Genomic DNA, 21,005 nt, shown 5'->3' with positions numbered 1-21,005 from the left:
TGAGTTTCGTCTTTGTTTTCAGTGACTTCTCAACTAAGGTCTTAACGGCACATGGAGGCATCTCCCTGTCATGTCCCATGTAGACCGTAGATACCCAATATTTGCATTTGGCTATTTCTAAACTGGCAACGACAGTGTCTGTATTGCATTGCATTGAAGGAATCAAGTAGAGGTCGTTTTTAGCAATTATACAGGCTCGATTTACTGCAATAGTTTGAATCCCGGAGTACTTAATTCACATATTTTGTTTCTATAAACCTATGGTTCTTGAATAAGAACTATGTCTACGTACCCTTTCATCAGGAGAACTTTTAAGGCAGCACATGCATCCATACAATGGTGAAGATTTATCTGGAGGATCCGTAGGACCATCGAGATTTTCAACAACCGTCACACCAGCCGCTTCAATCGAGTCATAAAGAATGTCCTCTTCAGAGATCTCGGTGACTCTCGCAATAACCATAGGTTTAACTTTGGTGAGTTCTGAGGCAGTAGAAACCTCCGCATGCATACGGTATCTATCCATGTCTTCAACTTTGGTATCTCCCTCGTCTTCGCAAGAGGATCCGCTTACTGCTGATTCGGACAGAGGCTTGTCCATTTCTGAATCCTTTAGCTGATCGTTTTTATACACCTTCATTTGGATATAATGAAACCCATAACATACACGCAGTGTTGGGCAAAATTTATTCTAAATAACGAATAAAAAGATGACGAATAAATTCCATTTTGTTTTTATTTGGAATAAAAAATAATTTTTTTATTCGTTTATTTGTGAAAACAAATAACTTCAATTTATTTGTTATTCGAAAGTTTCAAATAAAATTTCAAATAATACACGTATGTGAAAAAAATTTTTTTCTCATTACGTCCTTCGCTTGAGAACGTTTTAGGCGTTTATAGCTTTGGTACTCTTCAAACGCACCCTTACCATGTCGCCTCTTAAGGTGAGATATGAAGTTTGATGTTGAATTTTTCTCTCCTTTTATCTCCGGTTCCATTCCTAGTTATAAAGACAATTATCGCTCCTCAAAAAAAGATTATTTTATCAGAAGAATTCAATAAATTCAATTTATTTTTTTCGATCCAAAAAAATTATTATCTGTATGACAAATAACAACTAACGAATAATTATTTGTGACACAAATAAACAGATAACAGTTGAAATTTGATTTCAAAAAATTCCAAATGAAAAATAACGAATAAAAATTATTTGTTATTTGAATAAAAATTTATTGAATAACGCCCATACTGCATACACGGCCCTGAGACTTTGATAGATGTGGCAAAGACTGAGTGTTCAGTAAAAACACTGCATGCCGTCTTGGTCCATCCACTTCATCCAAACGGCCAACCTTCCAATCAGCTGTTGGAAGATCTGGAACTGCATCGTTTCAGCCTATTTAAAATAGATTCAGGGTCAGAAGGGTTTGCAGGTATCCACGCATGTGCTCTAGGTCTAGCCGGTATGTCTTTCTTCTCGACTAACTCTAGAGCAGCTCCTTCCCAAACTTCACCAAAACTTCAGAGCAGCTTTAAAACATTCTATAGACCTCTCGTTCTCAAATGCGACTTGCTTAAATCGTCCTTGATACCAACCAGCTTCTTGGTGTCGAGGATCTGGGCCGGCAACTTTTCCAGCACCTGTGAGTAGACGACAGACAGAGCATTCTCAATTTCCCCTTAATTTTGCTTTGGAACCATACTGTCCAATGGTCCTTTATTAATGATAGCCATCACAAGGCTGTCTTTAGCAACTGAGGCAAACGAACTTTGATTCCTTTTGGAGGATGGCAGCTCATCCGGCGATCGTTCCCTTTTTCCAGTCTCAAGAATTCCTTGAGCCCATTTTAAGGAATCGCTATGTTTAGCCGACAGCGAGCTTGAGTCGACTGATCCTAACTTCTTTAGGATAAACAAAGCATTTCTGCGTTCCTTGAAACTCTTTCGTGAGGGATTGCCTCCTTTTGATGTCGTTACCTCAGAAAAAGTTCGACTTCTCAGAATGTCGCCAATTGTCGACCCGTCTACAGGTCGACTAATTGGGCCTAACTCTTGGTCATTGCCCAGATTTATAACTCCAGTCGATACCCGTCCACTGGGCCCTGAAGTTAACAAGCCAGTGGATGACTTGGAATTTCGCTGCATGGTGGTACCTATTACGATGAGTTTATCCGCTATTGAGAAAACACGTCCGTTCCGTTCGACGGTTGAATAGAGATAGGTATCCATAGAAATTGTATTGTAAATCCCGCCTGGCTAAGTTCATATATCTCGCTCTTGATGCTTAGGATATACTTATGCGTTCCATTGTTTATTGATGAGGTATTTGTCAGGTTCGGTTGTATTGATAAGCTTGAGTGATTCCAAAATTGCTAAGGCCTCAGCGGTGTATATTGGGGAAGCCGCATTCAATGAGAATGATGCGTCAATGTTAAGATCAGGAATCCAAAAAGCAGCACTAGTTTTCCCAGGCATCTTCGAGCCATCTGTGAAGATGCGCGTAAAATCATTCTTATGCGCTATGTACATCCGGTATTTTGAGTGGATTTCTTCAATTGATGATATAGATTTTCTTATATCAAGGAAATCCACTTTTGGTTTTGATACTCGTACCTCCAGTATTGGAGCTCTTGCATGTTCCATGAAGCAAAATTAATTTTTTCTATTTTGGTAGAGTTCAAATAAAATTGGTTTGTTTCGATGTTTATCATTGTACGTTTCTATGTACCTCCTAGCGGGGTGTCTAGGGTATGATATAATTTTGTTCACGTATCTTTGTGTCATTAAGGTTAACCTTTCCGGTATTGGCACTATGTCAGCCTCCTGTTCTAGAGCTTGTGTATGGGTGGATATCATGGCACCCAATGCAATCCGAATTGCCTTGTACTGGATCCTTTGCAATTTGAGGATATCTTGTTTTGTGCCACCAGCGTGAAGTGGAGCCATTTATTCGATCTTTGGCCTTATGACGCCCTTGTATAATATCAAGAGGTTCTGGGGGTCAGCACCCCAGCTAACTCCACACAGCGCTCTTAATATATTCAAAATCTTTGCACAACTTCCTTGTATCTCCTTGTCATGCTGCCTTATGCTTAGGTTTGGATCAAATGTGTATCCCAAAAACTTGAAAGTTTGCACGTATTCCAGCGGAGTATCTTCAATAATTATGCTACGAGAAGCTGTTGGTGACTTTTTTCTTGATGGTGGGAAAATCATTGCCTTTGATTTTTGTGGAGATAATTTTAGCTCCATTTGTCTTAGTTTCTGATTCACAATATCAACAGCTGATTGTAATTCACTAATAGCCTGGCCCAGGTTTTCATGCGCATAAAACATCACTAAATCATCGGCGTATGCTAATATGCCTACATTACCATTGTCAAATATTTCATTTATATATACATTAAAACTCAAGGGACTCATGACTGAGACTTGAGGTGTTCGCGTAAACGATCTGCAATGCAATGTATCGCCATCCTGCTCAAGGTTAAGAATCTTGTATTGAATTATGGTGTTTTCTTTTCTGAAAAAAGTGCTTTGCCGTCATTTTGTCTGTACAGAATGCGCATTTTTAAAATGTTACCAGCAACCTAAAAAAATGCTATCATTTCAGCGGGCAGAAAAGAATCCAAAGAAGGAAACAGGGCAATCGCAGCACTCTCGTTTGTTGGCAGTGCTGAAAATGCCCGTAATTTGCCTCTATGCGTGGCACTATTTTCACAACAGAATTCGAAGCCTTTTCGCACTTTTGCCTGTTTTTTTTAGAAAAGAACCTAAAAAGTACATTTTCCGGGCAAAATGCAAAAAAAGTGCGCATTTTTTACCAGAAAAGAAAACGCCATTAGTCTTTCCAGAATTGCAGTTGTTTGGCAATCTTTACCAAGTCTCTTGAATTTGTCAATTAATATACTGACGTTGACGTTATCAAATGCTCCCTTTATATCTAAAAACACACATGCCAAGTATTCGCCCCCTCTGTTGTTGAAGGCCACCCTAGCTGAGGTGGCAACTCTATTTGAAGCGAATGTCAAATGAAAAGCCTGGTCGAAAAGAAATTTCCCAAGCTTTTGCCAATTCTTCATTTTGTTTGTTTTTGTTGTAATGTATTAATTGTTTTTCATATAAATAGGCCCTTCAGGCATATACAAACCCTTTTTATCTGTTCCACCATAAAACATGTAAGTCATTTAACTTGTTGTGATTTAATAATTTTGTGATTTTTATTAAAAATTTTACTTATTTTTTTTTTGAAAACTTTGTATAAATTTCATTTAATTTTGTAAAATTTCTTTATTTCTTTGTGTTTGTTAAAATTAGTGAATAAACAAAATACCAATATACCATACCATAACAATACATCATAATATACCACATCAAGAAATTAAATAAAGTCAGCCGTCTTCAGTTTTCAAATATATTCAGCCGTGGTTATTATTTTGAAAGGCCGCCAAACAAGGGTGTTTATTCCTGGGGAACAAAGAGAAAAGCAACAATTTTATTCAATGTTTTTTATGTCGATGATTGTCATTTTGTGTTATATGTTTGGTGGCAAGTGAAAGTAAAAAAAAAATTGCCGTGGACGGACGGACATTTCAAGCCATTTTAATGTAAAATTTTATTAAAAAAGTTACGTCGCCTGAATCACGCCAAATTTTACATTAAAATCTTGCCAGCCGTTGTGTGAAAGTTGTTACTTACCTTTGTCTTTGATGTCCAAGAAGTTTATGCCTGAAGAAGAGTTAAGAAGAAGCCGTAGAAGCACAAAAGGAACCCCGCCAGCCCGTTTTCAGCAATATATCAACGAAATGTCTGTCGCCCACTCACCAAAAGACGATACTCCATCAAAAATCCAAAATCCACCACCGGTCAGTACTCCTCTTGCCAATACGACTAATCCGTCTTCTCATTTGCAGCATCAAATAGCCAAAGAACAATCACCAGCAGGTATGCCGAAATCTACAAATGAAATTGGTGAGTTTATGAAGCAGATGAGAGCGCAAATGGAGCAGTTGCAACGTCAAATGCAGGTAATGCAAAACGAAAATATTGCGTCTAATAAGAGAATGCAGGCCCAACTTGTGAACACTGCCCAACAAGTACAAACACAACTAGCCAATTTTCAGCAACCATCAATACCACAGCAAGCATTACATACACAGACGTTACCACCGCCACCATTGCAAATCGAAGTGCCACAACAGCCAATAAACCCGCCGCCAGAGGAGTCACAAAATCATACAACACTGCCACAAATGTCTCAGCCAACAACACGATTGTATCAACCATCACCACTGTCTATAAACTCCAATATGTCTGTCCACAACTCGTATCCAAATAGTTTTGCACCAATTCCACAGAAAAAGATTTATCCTCTCCCCACATTTTCAGGTCTTCCAGAAGAATGGCAAACCTTTTTTGAAGCCTTTGAAAGTACCACAGCCGAGTTTGGCTATAATGTAGATTACACAACATCATGCGCCTCAGAGATTCCATTAAAGGACGAGCTAGAGAAAATGTCGAGTCGCTGCTTGGAAATTCTGCCAATGTCGAAATCATAATACAAACTCTCAAGGAAACATTTGGTCGTCCATAACAGCTAATTAGAAGCCAGATTGAAAAGGTACGTTCCATTCCGCCTATAGCCAACGATAACCTGGAATCCTTAGTCGATTTCGCCAACAAAATATATAACATGGCGACCTCTGTAAAAAATGCCAGTGGAGAACATCATCTTTCAAATCCTTCATTGTTAAGTGAATTGGTGTCGAAGCTCTCAACTAGCCGTCAAATGCAGTGGGCAGAGAAATGTCTTCAGCTTCAACGTCCAGCTACGATAATGGATTTTGCAGAATGGTTAACTGTGTTACGTCGCTTAGCCAATATTGTCCATGACACATTGCCAACAACGTCCACCAACTCTGCACATAGTCGCCGCCATTTTCATGCACCTCCATCAAACCGAAAATATGTTAATGTCACTGTCAGCCAATGTCCAGCATGTAAAGGTGTGTGCACTAACCTAAAAAATTGTCAACACTTTTTAAACATGTCCATCAATGAGAGATGGAATCACATAAAACAACACAAAATATGTTTTTGCTGTTTAAAATCTGGGCATCAAGTTAAACAATGTTACACAAAACGCCGATGTGGCGTAAATGGTTGCCCAAAGCCACATAACCACTTATTGCACCAAACACTTTCACCACAGGGGTCAGCAGCGGAGCCAACACATTTGTCCACGACGGAGTTGGACTCAAATAACCGACCGGGAACGTCCAACGCACAACAAACACGAAACGAACGACGAAATTGCCATGCAGCTCACTCGACCGAAAATGTGCTTTTCCAGATTTTGCCCATAAAGTTGCATGGACAGCACAAAACGATTTCCACATATGCCTTTATTGACGACGGCGCCAATGTATCTATGTTGGATAAGGAAATCGCACGAGAACTCGGAATACGCGGAGAACAGGAATACTTGGAGCTGCAATGGCTTAATAAACATCGCGTGTCACAAAAAACCGAGAAAATCCGCGTCACCGTAAGTGGAATTGGCCATTTTGATAAAAAGTATACCATTTCCAATGTTTACTTTTCATCAGAAATGTCATTGCCCATACAAAGTTGCCACATCGATCATTTTTTGAAATCCCATGATAATGAAAAAATCGCCAATTTTAATATGCGGGATTATGATAATGTGCAACCAAAAATGATTTTAAGCTTAACCCATTCTTTTTTGACAGTGCCGATTAAAACACCGCAGTTATTGTCTGATTTTGGACCAATTGTTTCAATCACCAGATTGGGCGCCGAATATATGGACCGATTCCAGGCGAAAAGTCATCATGTGTTAAGAGGGCTTTACACTTTCGGAAATGTGAGTACGAACACAATATTTTGAGCAATTTGAATGAAATGATGCGGGGATATTTTGGTATTGAGACCCTTGGTACAAAAATTTGTGTTAAACCGTTGATGTCAAAAGAGGAAGAAAGAGCCATAAACATACTTGAATCAACAGTAAAACAAATTGGTGGTCGATATGAATGTTCATTGCTCTGGAAGGAAAATATCCCCTTTATTCCTGAAACATACAACATGGCATTGAACCGATTATACTCCGTAGAAAGAAAAATGGCAAGAGACAGTGAGTATAAAAAACAATATTGTGAAAAGATTGAAAGTTACATCGCCAAAGGATATTGTCGAAAACTTTCATTAGAAGAAAAAGTAATTGAAAATGGATTAACGTTTTATTTACCCCATTTTGGTGTGAAAAATCCAAATAAAAATGGAATTCGTCTTGTATTTGATGCCGCTGCTGAAGTTCAAAATATATCACTAAATAAAGCGTTAATTTCAGGTCCTGATATAAACAACACACTAATCTCAATTCTTTTTAAATTCAGAGAATCGCCGATTGCTGTGTGTGGTGATATACAAGAAATGTTTCATCAAATCGCTGTAACAAAAAAAGGACCAAAACTGCCAACGATTTTTGTGGAGAAATGGAAATCCTAACCAGCCTGTTGACACATACGTAATGGAAAGATTAATTTTTGGAGCCACTTGTTCACCAACCATCGCCCAATTTGTGAAGAATAAAAATGCCGAAAATTCAAAGATGTGTCACCAAGAGCAGTTACTGGAATAATAGAGCGCCATTATGTTGTTGATTATGTGGATTGTTTTGAAAATGAAGATGAGGCAGTCTCGGTGGTGAAAGAAGTGGTAAGAATCCATAATCTTGGGGGATTTCATCTCCGTAACATAATATCAAATAGTGAACGTGTGGCAACACTATTCGGGAATACTGTAAGTGGCGATCAAGGTGGCAGTGACAGTATTGGACGGGTACTCGGTATTCATTGGGTACCAAAATCAGATTTGTTTTGTTTTCGTTTAGTGCTAAGCAAAGTGGATAATAAAATATTAAATTGTGAAAAAGTGCCGACGAAAAGAGAAATGCTTAGCCTAAATATGTCGGTGTATGACCCATACGGATTTCTGGGCGATTTTATTGTGACGTCAAATGTGATATTGCAGATAATGCAGGTCTGGAAATGTGGGGTAAGTTGGGATGAGGTATTGCCAGAAAATATTTATAACCAGTGGAAGTACTGGCTGCAGCAACTTGCAAAAGTCAAGGAATTCAGTGTCCCAAGATATTACGCCGTGGGATTCAGTGACAGCAATATTGAGCTGCATGTGTTTGTAGACGCGAGTGAGGAAGCTATGGCAGTTGTGGCATATTGGAGAGTGGTAAGTCAAAATGGAATTAAAGTGAGTTTTGTTATGGGAAAAACAAGTTGTGCTCCGATACGATACCACACAACTCCAAAACTTGAATTGCAAGCTGCTGTAATGGGTGTACGAGTGAAAAATATTATATTACAAAATCATGTGTGTAATGTTAATAATGTTTTCTTTTGGTCAGATTCATTTACTGTGATACAATGGATACGTTCTGACCACCGAAAATATAAACAGTATGTGGCAAATCGTGTGGCTGAAATTTTGGAGAGCAATTTAATTGAACAATGGAAGTGGTGTCCTGGTAATTTGAATTCAGCAGATGAAGGAACACGATCCAAGCTTTCCAAGCCGTATGACCCTAATGGAAAATGGAAAAATGGACCCGATTTTTTGCAGAAGACGGAGTCGTATTGGCCGTTGGAGAAGCAAATTGGACAAAAAACTGACGAAAGTGTTTCCGAGCTAAGATCTAAGCACCGGTTTTTATTTGCTGTTAAGGTATGTGGTTGTGTTCCAAATTTTGATCGTTTTTCCAATATCAGAAGACTGAAAAGGGCAATGGCATGGGTTTTCCGATACGTGAAAAATATCAAACACACAATTAAAGGCGAAGAAAAAGTAAAAGGAGATCTGTCGCTGGAAGAAGAATAGTTTGCATCGTTGTATCTGTGTCGTCATGTTCAACAACAAGTGTATGGTGATGATTTGATTGACCTGCGTGAGAAGCAAAAGGTGACTCCAAGTAGCCCGTTGGTGTCATTGAATCCATTGATTGGCGAGGACGACTTGATTCGTGCTTCTAGGAGGATTCAGAATGCTGTATTCTTGTCTTTGGAGGCCAGGCAGCCCATTATTTTGCCGAAAAATCATCGTTACACCTGGTTGTTGGTGGAATTCTATCACCAAAAATTTCTGCATATTAACACCGCCACTGCTATGAACGAGATTCGACAAAAATACTGGATTCCATCATTGCGTCAGTTGTTGAATAACATCCAAAGTAAGTGTTCAGCCTGCAAAGTCAGAAAATGTAAGCCACGACAACCCCAAATGTCAGCATTGCCTGTGTAAAGAGTGACGCCATACGTGAGAGCCTTCACATACACTGGACTTGACTATTTTGGCCCAGTGAACGTAACCATCCGTCGTCAACGAGAAAAAAGGTGGGTGGCACTTTTTACTTGCCTTACAACTCGTGCCGTCCATCTGGAGATTGCTACTGACATGTCCAGTGACGCCTGCCTCATGTGTATTCGGAATTTTATTAATCGAAGGGGTGTCCCAGTATCCATAAGAAGTGACAATGGAACAAATTTTGTTGGCATCGCAAAGGAATTACGAGGTATAAATACGTTTTTTGATACTAATAATTTATCTTCAGGTTTGACGGCACTGGGTATCAAATGGATATTCAACACCCCCTTGAACCCGAGCGAAGGTGGTGTTTGGGAGCGGCTGGTGCAGTCGGCGAAGAAGGCATTGTACAAGATGCTAAAGGAACAGTCACCAAAACTTGACACTCTGCAATCATTTTTAATTGAGGCGGAAAACATTGTCAACTCAAGACCGTTGACTCATCTCCCTGTGACCCCAGAAGACCCAGACCCTTTGACTCCAAATCATTTTTTGTTGGGATGTACCAATTCAACACAAACTCCAGCACCATATGAGCCCAGGTTGATGTGTCTTCGAAAGCAGTGGCGTGTGGTGCAGAACTTGAAGAATGGTATGTGGAAACAGTGACTTCAAGAATATCTTCCAGAGATGACTAGAAGGACGAAATGGTGTTTGTCATCACAACCCTTGAGTGTGGGCTGCCTGGTGTTCATCTGTGACCCTGATCTGCCAAGAAGCCAATGGAAAAGAGGACGTGTTATAGAGTTGCATCCAGGCAAAGACGGTATTGCGCGGCCAGCTGAAGTTCGCACTGATGTGGGTGTTTATCGTAGACCAGTTTCCAAATTGGCCATCCTTGATGTGGAAAGCGGTGAATCCTCCCCCTCTGGGTCAGTTCACGGGGGTGGGGGATGTTGTTGAAGGCCACCCTAGCTGAGGTGGAAACTCTATTTGAAGCGAATGTCAAATGAAAAGCCTGGTCGAAAAGAAATTTCCCAAGCTTTTGCCAATTCTTCATTTTGTTTGTTTTTGTTGTAATGTATTAATTGTTTTTCATATAAATAGGCCCTTCAGGCATATACAAACCCTTTTTATTTGTTCAACCATAAAACATGTAAGTCATTTAACTTGTTGTGATTTAATAATTTTGTGATTTTTATTAAAAATTTTACTTTTTTTTTTTTTGAAAACGTTGTATAAATTTCACTTAGTTTTGTAAAATTTCTTTACTTCTTTGTGTTTGTTAAAATTAGTGAATAAACAACATACCAATATACCATACCATAACAATACATCATAATATACCACATCAGGAAATTAAATAAAGTCAGCCGTCTTCAGTTTTCAAATATATTCAGCCGTGGTTATTATTTTGAAAGGCCGCCAAACAAGGGTGTTTATTCCTGGGGAACAAAGAGAAAAGCAACACCCTCACTTGGCCAATGTTGCTTTAGACCATAAAGCAAGGACGTTGTCATGCGTGGATCTAGCCTTGCGAAAACCTGATTACCATTCGATTCAAGAAAATGGTCAATTCTGCTTTGAATCATCCTTTCAAACATTTTTCTTAGGCATGGAATCAAAACAATCGCTCTGTATGAATTGTGGTCCTCCGGTGGTTTCCGGGGCTTGTGTAAGGGGATTACTTTGTATTGCATCTAGCTTCTTGGGATGTCGCCACTGTTCCCAACATAATTATACATCTCCAGAAGTGTCCCTCGTATCTCTTGATTGAATAATTTGATATGGCCATTTCTCAATCCATCCATTCCAGGCGCAGTGTCCTTGGAGATAGCTATAGAAGCGTTTAGTTAGTCCATAGTGAATAATCTAACATCAGTGTAAAGGGGAATATCCGATGGCTTATTTATTAGTCCTATTGGGCCGGACAGTGTGTCACAAAAATCGTTAGCACATGACTCGGGCAATACAGGGGCTTTCGGAGTTCCCATGCCCCTAAACTTCCTGACAACTCGCCAAAGTTCCGTTGGTGTAAGGTCTGAGTCAATTCTTTCACACGTGTTCTTCCACTCTTTGAGTTTTTCATTCCTAATTGTGTTGTAGTACTCTTTCTCTTGGCGTTGAGCCTTTCAAAATTTTATCGTGAAGGATTTCTTCTAAATGCAGTCATCGCTCTCATTTGGGCCGCTTTCACCCTTTTACAATTAATATTCCACCACTGATTATCTGAATAGTCCTTAATGCTTGCCTTCTCCATGAACGTTTCCTTTAAGCATCTTGAACATATCAAATTTATCGGAATCGTGTATGTTGCTGAATTCACTGATTTTGGTATTAATTATCTTAAGTTTTTTTTGCTCCTCGAGTTTAAGTGGAATTCCATGTAAATAACACAATGTGAACTTCCAAGACTTTCATTTAGGCAACACCAATTTGAGATGAGCGCCAACGAAGGTGAACATATGGAGATATCCAACGCCGATGGGTTCATACATCCGAAAAATGTCTTGGATCCATCATTTAGTAGTACCAACCCATTGTATTCAATAAAACTCAAAACCTGGTCTCCCTTGTCATCTGTTGTGGGATTTCTCCACTCCCGATGATGGGCATTAAAATCTCCGCACAATATTATGTTATTGCCGCGTGGTATCTGGTCAATTATATGTTGTAGGTCTGTGGATCTAAAAGTGTCTGAAGGCGGTATGTATATTGACAAAAAAAAACTATTTTTCCTTTTCACATATTGCAACCTCGATTCTATTATTGGACACACTTATGGAAGGGATGGTGTACGGAATAGAGTTCTTTAAAATAATTGCGACGCCGCCGCCAATCGTCTCTGTAACATGATCGACACGGATAATATTATAACCATGTACATAAAAATTTTGATCTGGCTTCAAAAAAGTCTCCGAAATTAAAGCGACGTCTTTGTTATTATCCCTTAAAAATTGTGTCAGTGGTGATTTCTTGTTACGCGCACTTGTTATGTTAATTTGTATGACTCTCATCGTCATTTCCAATTATCATATTCGCCCCAAGGGCCTTTTGCTTATTTGTTTCGGTTATATATTCTAGAATCGAGTGGTTGCTGCTCAGTTGTAATAGTTTTTATTCGCCTCATCGTCTTGGCTATGTTTTGTTGTGCCTGGTGGGATATCTTCACCATATTGTCCAATCAAAATATTTTCGTCAGTATTTTGGCTGACTGTGCCGGACTGTGTATTCACAGTTTTTGCAACCGAGTTGGTGTGTAACTTTGTGTTTCGGTTTACTGGTATCTCATTAGAGGTAACATTAACATCATTCAACGCAACCTCCATTGTGGCAACGTTCTCATTATCTGTTGTCCACAACGACCCAGTTTGATCTCCGTTCGTGGGTGTGCTTGACATATATGGTTCTTTGTTCTTACGCTTGCGCTTTGGTTTGTCCTGTGTGTCAGTTTTCTTGCGTTTTACATTGGTTATATGTCATATCCGTCTCGTTAAGAGAAAACACGTTGGTCTGTAATGTGGGTTTAGGAATCCCATATTTCTTAAGGGCCCTTTCGTTTGCCTCCTCCTTTGCCTTCTTACGAAGGGCTATCTTTACGTCACATCCATTGAATTTTGCATCGTGAAGTTTGCCACAATTAATAAAGACTGTTCGCAAAAATCTGTGTGGGGCTTTCCGCATCGAGAGTATAGACTATTAGATCTTCTACATACCTTATCAGAGTGACCATGTCTCCAACATTTCTTACATTGTATAACATGTTCAATGTATGGTTTGATGGGGAAGATCACCTGGTCAAGAACTACGTATGAAGGAATTTTATTTCCCGTTAGCGACAACATGACGAGGTCAATATCAACCCTTCCCGTGTCACTATCTGGTCTAGTAAAGCGTTTTACCTCCACCACTTGCGGAGTATCGTATAGCATACCATATTCGCTGAAATGCTTAACTTGTATGTTGTCATAAATATATTTTTCGGTCAGCTCAGGATCGGCTGAAATTTGAACAAATGCCTTCGTTTCGCACTGTTCAACTGGGATTGATATTTTATACTGCTTCCTCATGGGGTCTTCGGCCAAATTATTCATAATAGCCATATCCGTACTCTTAACTCGTATTTTCCTGTAGGAATTTCCTCATATGATTGATATATTTCCTGATCCTGGGGAGTGGAAATTGCTTTCCATCTTCCCTAGTATAATACTCGGTTTCAGGATACACCATTTCGAGATTTTAAATCAATTTTCTTTGAATTGTTCTCAGACTTTACGTAAAGCGTGTGTTCGCAGCAACGGTTCGCGGGTTTTTTCCAATCTAGTAGTTGTTGTTGTTGTAGACATTGTGAACGCAGTACCTCTGGCCATTGACCTGAGTATCATAATACAAATCACAAAAAGCAATAAACTTCAAATCCGGAGATTCTATCCAAAATGTATTGATTCGTTTTAAAAAAGAATCTTAAAAAAACTTGTCAGACGTTACTTTTTGAAATTATTTCAAAAAATTTTTAAAATCCTCTTGATTAAAATTTTCAACTTTGTTTTATAATTTTTAATTTGCCAAATTGTCGATTTAGCTTTTACATTCTTTTACATTTAGCGTATACATTCATCAAAGCTTTCTAACTTCGTGTTTTTTTTCTTTCTTTCAGAAGGTGCAATATTTTACGGTCGAGGTGTTTGTATGGCGGAAAAATTGTGGACATTTTTAATCAACATTTGAAACTTTTAAATTTCGTTTTTTTATTAATGTTTAAACTAATTTCCATTACTTTTTATTAATCAATCAAATTTCTTTATTTTCTTGTATTTGAAAATTAAATAAGATTTTTCTATAAAAATCTCAATAAATTATCTCTTGTCCTATACTTAGAGAAAAACTTTGTCTCAATTTTCTTTAACCCTTCGTTGCATGACATTGCATATATGCAATGTTAGTTTCTTGCCTGTGTAGCTCCTATTCTTTTACATATATTACCATAATTTTTTTGTTATTCACATTTTGGAAGCCGTAGATTATATTTGATAAGGATTTTGTCCAGTATCGTACCAATTTCATTTAAATAAAGCGAAATTAAAATAAGCATTTTGAGTACCTCGAAAAATTTAACTTATTTGTTTTAATATTATGAAACTTTCTTAAAAATTTTTTAAATGTAAATATAAAATGAAAAGTTTACTCTATTCTAAACGATACGTATATAGTTTTATAATACAAATTATATATACAAGAGCTCTACAATGAATGATATCATATCTGCAATTTCATGCGTTTGAGCCGATATGAACTGGCATTGCATATATGCCATATAATTGCATAAGTGCAATATCATGCATTCAATCAATTGTTCTTACTACTAGGACACTTAGCGACGAATATGAATATAAAACCGAGTATTTTGATGATGATGGAGATTTAAACACCGATTTTGATATAAATCGAGGTCGTAGAAGAAGATTCGAGTTGATCCTTGGCCTACATCGTTGGAGAATCGTATAACATACAAGCTTCTGGGTTGTAATTGTTACACTTATATCATCGTGATATATTGGTTAAATGGGTTCAAATTTTTTTGCGGTGGTCTATCCCCTGTCAATATGTTGGTGACAATTTTATAGTACTTCCGCAAGAAACTGAGGCAAAGTATTTACCTTGGTTTGTATCTTGATAATAAACTAAATTGGAAACACCACATTAAAATTAAGAGAAAAGCTGTCGACTTGCAAGTGAACAAAATGAATTACCTGATTGGGTCTAATTCTAAATTGTCCCTTGAAAATAAATTGCTCATTTACAAATGCATAATCAAACCTATTTGGACATACGGCATCCAATTGTGGGGAACAGCTTCCAATACAACAATCAAAATACTACAACAATTCCAATCAAAAACTTTGCGTAAAATCGCTAGGGCACCATATTATATAACGAACACACGTCTGCACAAGGAGTTGAATATTAAAACAATCCAGGAAGAAATACTGACACATCTGAATAACTACAAATTAAGAATCGAAACTCATCCGAATCCACTAGCATCAGAATTGATGGCAAACCGGGAGACATTTGCAAGGCTAAAGAGGAGAGCACCACAAGACTTAATATTACCATAACTATTTAACAAAAATGTATAATATTCATATTATGAATGGGTTCACCACTGGGTGAGCACCATGGATATATAAAAGGATATAACAAACACTAAGAATATTGTAAATATCGAATTAAGATAGAAGGCATTAATAAATATGAATTTAAAAAAAAATGTAGGTGTTTAAAAGCTTCCTCATGGTGAAAGACCGTTCGAACTCGGCTATAGAGCTTAATATTGAATCGAACTGAACTCAATGATAAACAGAAGGTCAATATTGTGGTATCATAATTAACTGAAAAGTCTAAGTGAAAATGAAGTTTTGGTTCGCCATTATACCTACCCTAAGTAAAAACGAGGGTCCAGGTTTCCGTGTATCATATACGTTTTCAGCTTGTGATACGCTCCAACTTCTTTGGTCCATCATACCGATTCATATAAGATATGGCGGTTTCTTTATATTGTAAAAGCGTAGCATTTGAACTTAAACAGAGTTCCAAAGTCTCTTTTTCGTCAAAATACGGCTGCATACACAATCATCCGCTGCTCTTACTCGGCACAGATGTGCCAATTCTAAGTATGATGATTGCTATTACGTTTATGTTCCTCTTTTCTTTAAGCATGGTAGTTCTCCAGTCTTTTTCTTGTTTGGATCACCCCCTAGAAGTTTCGTCGCCCCTCCGACCATTGCACTGGTCAAACGGTCTCGCATCTATGGGATTGCGTTCTCCAAGTTCACTTCCCTTTGTGTTAAATGCAAAACTGGGGAACTCTGTTCATCAAAAAAGGCAGAAATTATTTAGAATCCCAAGAGTTTGACTTTTAATATTGCATCCCGAGAAGGAATATGATCACCTCAAATATGTTTCAGAAGTAAAGTGTTAGTTTTCGATGGAAAACATGTAACATGTTTGACGCAACTATGCTATCTGATTTTGGCAAACATTTTATGCTTGCCTACCTATGATATATAGAGATAACAACGTGGACTAAAGAAATTGATTATCTGCATGAAATTGCATATATGCAATGTTACGTAACTTTTGCCCCAGTGATCAGAATCGAACGAAAATTGGTTTACGGTATCATAACTCCATATTCAACAATTCTAACATACCAAAAAATTTTTATCCTTGCTCAAATTAAATCATGCAACGAAGGGTTAAAATTTATTTTTGTGAGTTTTTATTTTGAAATCTTCTCTCAATGATCAGCTAAAGAACTTGTATAACAAATCACTTGGGACAAATACTAACATGTAGTAACTAAAGAGCAACTAAAGGACAATGAATAACAACGTCGTCGCGAATAATCGAAAATTTGGCGTTAAGTCGGTTATGACTTACGATATTTCATATTCACGACTGAAAGCTAATTAGTCACCCAGTGTATGACGAACTGTCAAGATCTGTATCAAAGCAAGCATAACCAGTGAGGATTGTTCTCCGGGTCTTACAGATCTATCGAAGATAATCACACAATGGTAAATATGATTTCAGAAATATAGTGCCAGATGGAGTTCAGTGGCTACACGATCATATATTTCCAATCTGATATGGTAGGCAGCCAATGGGTTGCAATGGGAATCATTGGACTGTCCCACGTTGCTGGGCGCCAAATGTAAAGGACTAGTTTTGTGGGATAAGCGGCGGCACTCTTTGCGAATAGTTGCTATAGCTCGCCGGAAACAGTAGGTTCTCCCCGTTCTGATCCATACATTTAAATTTTAAGTGCTGGGTGTTATAAAATGTCTAAAATAAATGGTGTCAAACACATAACGATGGACAGTTGCATTATTCCTTTTTTTCTTTGAATTTGAATTCATAACAGAGACGGACGGACGGACATTCTTCAGCTGACTACAGAAGTGTTCCAACAAGAGCATGTGTGTTGATTGTGTCTCGAACCAGGTGTATGTAGTCCAATGGGCTACCCCCAATTGGTCCACATACACCTGGAGGAAAATAAGTCATAAGCATATTGATTGCGTAACGGGCTGCCACGTGTTGTTTATGAAATCTATATTATTTCCATTAGCCTTTCTGACATTTTCCCCGTTTTTTTTTTCTTTTCCTGCTTTTAAAATTCGTTCTCATGTGCTCTTCGGCTTATTCTCGTACTGTGCTCGTCATGTTTCTTTTATTCTTTCAGAAACATGTTTCTTAATCTGACGTACTCACTCAACATTTTCATTCCCTTAGCAAGGTTAAGAATCTGAAAATTCTCGGGAATGTGTCTCCGCTATTGGTGGTGGGGGTTTCTCTACCGGCATCTATTAACAGATGGATAATGCCAGCCTGCAAACGAGACTATGTAAACTTCCACTCCTCAACCGTGTAATTGACACAAATCCCGAGGTATAACCTGTCCCTGTGAAAATCAATAAATTATGCTGTCGTGGGACAGTCCAATGGGAATCATTGGACTGTCCCACGTTGCTGGGCGCCAAATGTCTCTTAAATCACCAAATGAATAAATTGCAAAAAAAAAAAAAAAAGTTTTATGGCACAATCAAAGAGCACTTCACTTTCACACTTTGTCTTCACTAATCATCATGATCGAAGACCCTGTGTTAGTTGCATGCAACCATAGAACTTATAATACATAGATTATCCACTATTCTCTTTAAAAAAATGTGTCAGTTCCAAAAATTAATTTTCTGACATTTCGTTTTGATTTTTCCGTAAAGAGTCAGTCCCAAACATTAATTTTCGCGCATTTGCTTTTGTGTTGTTCGTAAAGAGCAATACTGCTCAAAATTAAAATTCGTATTTTCGTGGTTTTGGTCACAATTTTTTGTTCATATATGAACTTTTAATATATTAATTTATTTATAAATCCTCTGTTGCATCATAAACGTTCTAATTTTGTGTAAAATTGGCAAACTACAAAAAGGAAGACGAAAGAGATTGTAAGCGTGCTCTTATTTTTCTCGTTTCTTAATTCTTAATCTTCGGAACTGTCAAACATAGTTTGACACCCATGGCTCATCTGTGTATTATAAGGTCTATGCATGTAACCATCGGGCTGCGTTAATCCCGACTCTCGTCATTGTGCAAGGTCAGTCTTCACTTCACTCTTCTGCATGTAAGCCGTGACTTAGTTATTCCCCTTTTGGGCAAGCGTTCGTGAACTCTAGATTTTCTCCCTTATCGAACAGATGGCGCCTCCACCCATTTAATGGGACCCTTAGACGAATAGATTGGGAAATTCCAATTATCCGTTTTAATTATGAAAATGTAAATGGCAAGTAAGAGTTCATTACATAATAACAGCGTTGAAAGTCTTCCCTGCTGAAATCCGCTAGAGTTGCCTTACAATCAATGTAGATATGTCGTCTGAAAAATTAAATTAACTCATAAAACAATAAAAGAATTAAAAACAAGATTGCTATAGACATGAGACTGAGAATTAGCAGTCCTAACTGCTGGCTCCTAAATCTGTCGCATTAAAAAAAAAAACTCAGCGTCCACCAAAAATCATGACACTAAATCCATCCAAATCATCTGGCAACTACATGCCTCACAATTTCATAAACAATTCATTTGAACGTTATTGATAACATCAATTTGCAACAAAAGTGGCCGTCACAATCTGTAAATATATTTACGTATACACTAGTATTATCTCTTTATTTACATATTAACCGACGGAAAGCCGGTATAAGTCTCAACATAATTAGTCAATTCCAAGGCATATTAAAGAGGTAAAGTCATGCAATCAGGTGTCTAATATCGACATTCATCTTGTCAAAGGCTTTGTTTACGTTTAGTATTCAACAATGTTGATGTTTTATATATGCATTCAACAATACAACAACACTACACATACACAAACACAACAACACTACACATACAAACAAAACTTGAGTGATCTGCCATTTTAGTTTGACATTATTAATATCATGGGGGGGTACACACGCTTGCTCGTGACTTTACCTTTAATTAATATGCCTTGAGTCAATTCATATGTCATTGTTTTCATGATGGTTAAGATGATTATCGAATTTTTACAGACACTTTTATATAAACACTGAAAAGATTTATTAAAGAATTAAGTTGTCAATATTGAATCATCACCTGAAGCCATTTTGAATAACGTAAAAAAGAATACGCTTTTAGGCTCTTTTACAAATCTGTTAATAAGTCATATTTACACCTACGCAACACTAGTGCCATCTTTTTTTTATTTACATATAAATTATCATTATTTAAGTCAAGCAACCAATAAAATAACGAATACCAACTTAACAAATACCAGAACCGACTGGGAGTACTTTCGACATCTAATTACCACGTCTATCAAACATTCGCCAATGTACAATCCATATGATATTGCGGAAGAAGTCGATGCTTTTACAAAGATGATACAACAAGCGGCTTGGGAGAGTGCACCAGAAACAAGTATTCAAACAATTACTCCTCAGTATCCCCAATACATAGTAAATCAAGTAAATTTTAAAAGAAAGATAAGGAACAAATGGCAGCAAACTCGATCACCTCAGGATACAATAATGTTAAACAAGACTTTGAAAAAACTTAGCAGATTAATAAAACAATATAATGACAGAATACTCCACAAGTATGTTTCCAATCTAAAGGTGGGTATTAAGTTCGAGTTTGGCCGCTAAAATCGTAATTTTTTCACGATTACTTTTCTTTATTACTCCATTTTAAGGAATACAAACTTTGTGAAAATTTGCTTTGGGATATTCCCCATCAAGTTATATCAAATCTGCAACAAATATATATAATTTTATGACTTTTTTTTACTGATTTAGTTTTCACTTTAGTGAAAATTAGCGGCTAAACTCGAACTTAATACTCACCTTAAGTCCCAACAAAAACTCCGACTATTCTCTCTGGCAGGTGCAAAATTAAAAAACGTCGCAATATTAAAAGGCAACGGAAAATGGCCAAAAGCAGTATCGAAAAGGCGAACTAATATGCGAATAATCTTCACTTGACCTTTTCAAATTCTTCCTACCCAACAAGCAATATAGGACAAAATCTTTAACATCAAATAGATAACTATGCAATTAACGAGCAGCCGTTTGATAAAATGATAATTAAAGAAGTTTATGATGCAGCGAATCAAATCAAGGTCAAAAAATCTGGTGGTTTCGATAAAATTAAGGGTGATATCTTAAGAAATTTACCATACCATGGATTTATGCGTTTAAAGAATTATTGTGAGATTTTTAGCTCATACCTGAGTAATCGATGTATGCCCTGATAATGAATTTACTACTTAGAAATTTTGATTTTATTCGATCTTTCTTTTATCCAATAGAAAATAATTAATCAAGCTTGAGATCGTTTTTTGTATGTATTGGTTTCTTTATTTTTCAATATTTCGCAATTACATTGAATTGCTTCATCAGGAGTCGATGTATACAAAACATTCAAGTGTAAAAACAACAACAACACATAATGCTTAAAACTAGAGTAGTATCACTACGTTCGTCTATTACTTTTATTGCACTGATGAAGCACTGTGCTCAGTATCGAATTTATAATATTTCATTTACGTGAATATCATCTAAAAATTAAAGTGATATTGTTAC

The 21,005-nt window shown here is 37.3% G+C and overlaps 5 protein-coding genes across 5 annotated transcripts; 4 read left to right on the top strand and 1 right to left on the bottom strand.

Moving 5' to 3' along the window:
* Positions 1-2,949: 2,949 nt before the first annotated feature.
* LOC142230161 (uncharacterized) lies at positions 2,950-4,085 on the bottom strand. The gene is made up of 2 exons (XM_075300793.1): positions 3,918-4,085; positions 2,950-3,480 (listed from the first exon to the last, which is right to left on the bottom strand). The coding sequence occupies exons 1-2, from the start codon at positions 4,083-4,085 to the stop codon at positions 2,950-2,952; spliced, it is 699 nt and encodes a 232-aa protein (XP_075156908.1).
* Positions 4,086-5,694: 1,609 nt separating this feature from the next.
* LOC142221535 (uncharacterized) lies at positions 5,695-14,227 on the top strand. The gene is made up of 2 exons (XM_075291291.1): positions 5,695-8,082; positions 14,000-14,227. The coding sequence occupies exon 1, from the start codon at positions 5,696-5,698 to the stop codon at positions 6,911-6,913; it is 1,218 nt and encodes a 405-aa protein (XP_075147406.1). The 5' UTR covers position 5,695; the 3' UTR covers positions 6,914-8,082; positions 14,000-14,227.
* LOC142230149 (uncharacterized) lies at positions 7,147-8,637 on the top strand. Its single transcript, XM_075300782.1, has 3 exons — positions 7,147-7,444; positions 7,637-8,274; positions 8,450-8,637. Exons 1-3 carry the CDS (start codon positions 7,147-7,149, stop codon positions 8,462-8,464), a joined length of 951 nt encoding a protein of 316 aa, XP_075156897.1. The 3' UTR covers positions 8,465-8,637.
* On the top strand, positions 8,588-9,339 carry LOC142230140 (uncharacterized). Its single transcript, XM_075300774.1, has 2 exons — positions 8,588-8,618; positions 8,960-9,339. Exons 1-2 carry the CDS (start codon positions 8,588-8,590, stop codon positions 9,337-9,339), a joined length of 411 nt encoding a protein of 136 aa, XP_075156889.1.
* On the top strand, positions 9,493-10,011 carry LOC142230127 (uncharacterized). Its single transcript, XM_075300763.1, has one exon. It carries the CDS (start codon positions 9,493-9,495, stop codon positions 10,009-10,011), a length of 519 nt encoding a protein of 172 aa, XP_075156878.1.
* Positions 14,228-21,005: the final 6,778 nt, after the last annotated feature.

This window comes from Haematobia irritans, chromosome 1, assembly GCF_050003625.1.
Source record: "Haematobia irritans isolate KBUSLIRL chromosome 1, ASM5000362v1, whole genome shotgun sequence".
In the NCBI taxonomy this organism is placed as follows: Eukaryota; Metazoa; Arthropoda; class Insecta; order Diptera; family Muscidae; genus Haematobia; species Haematobia irritans.
This window is presented reverse-complemented; position numbering and strand designations above follow the sequence as displayed.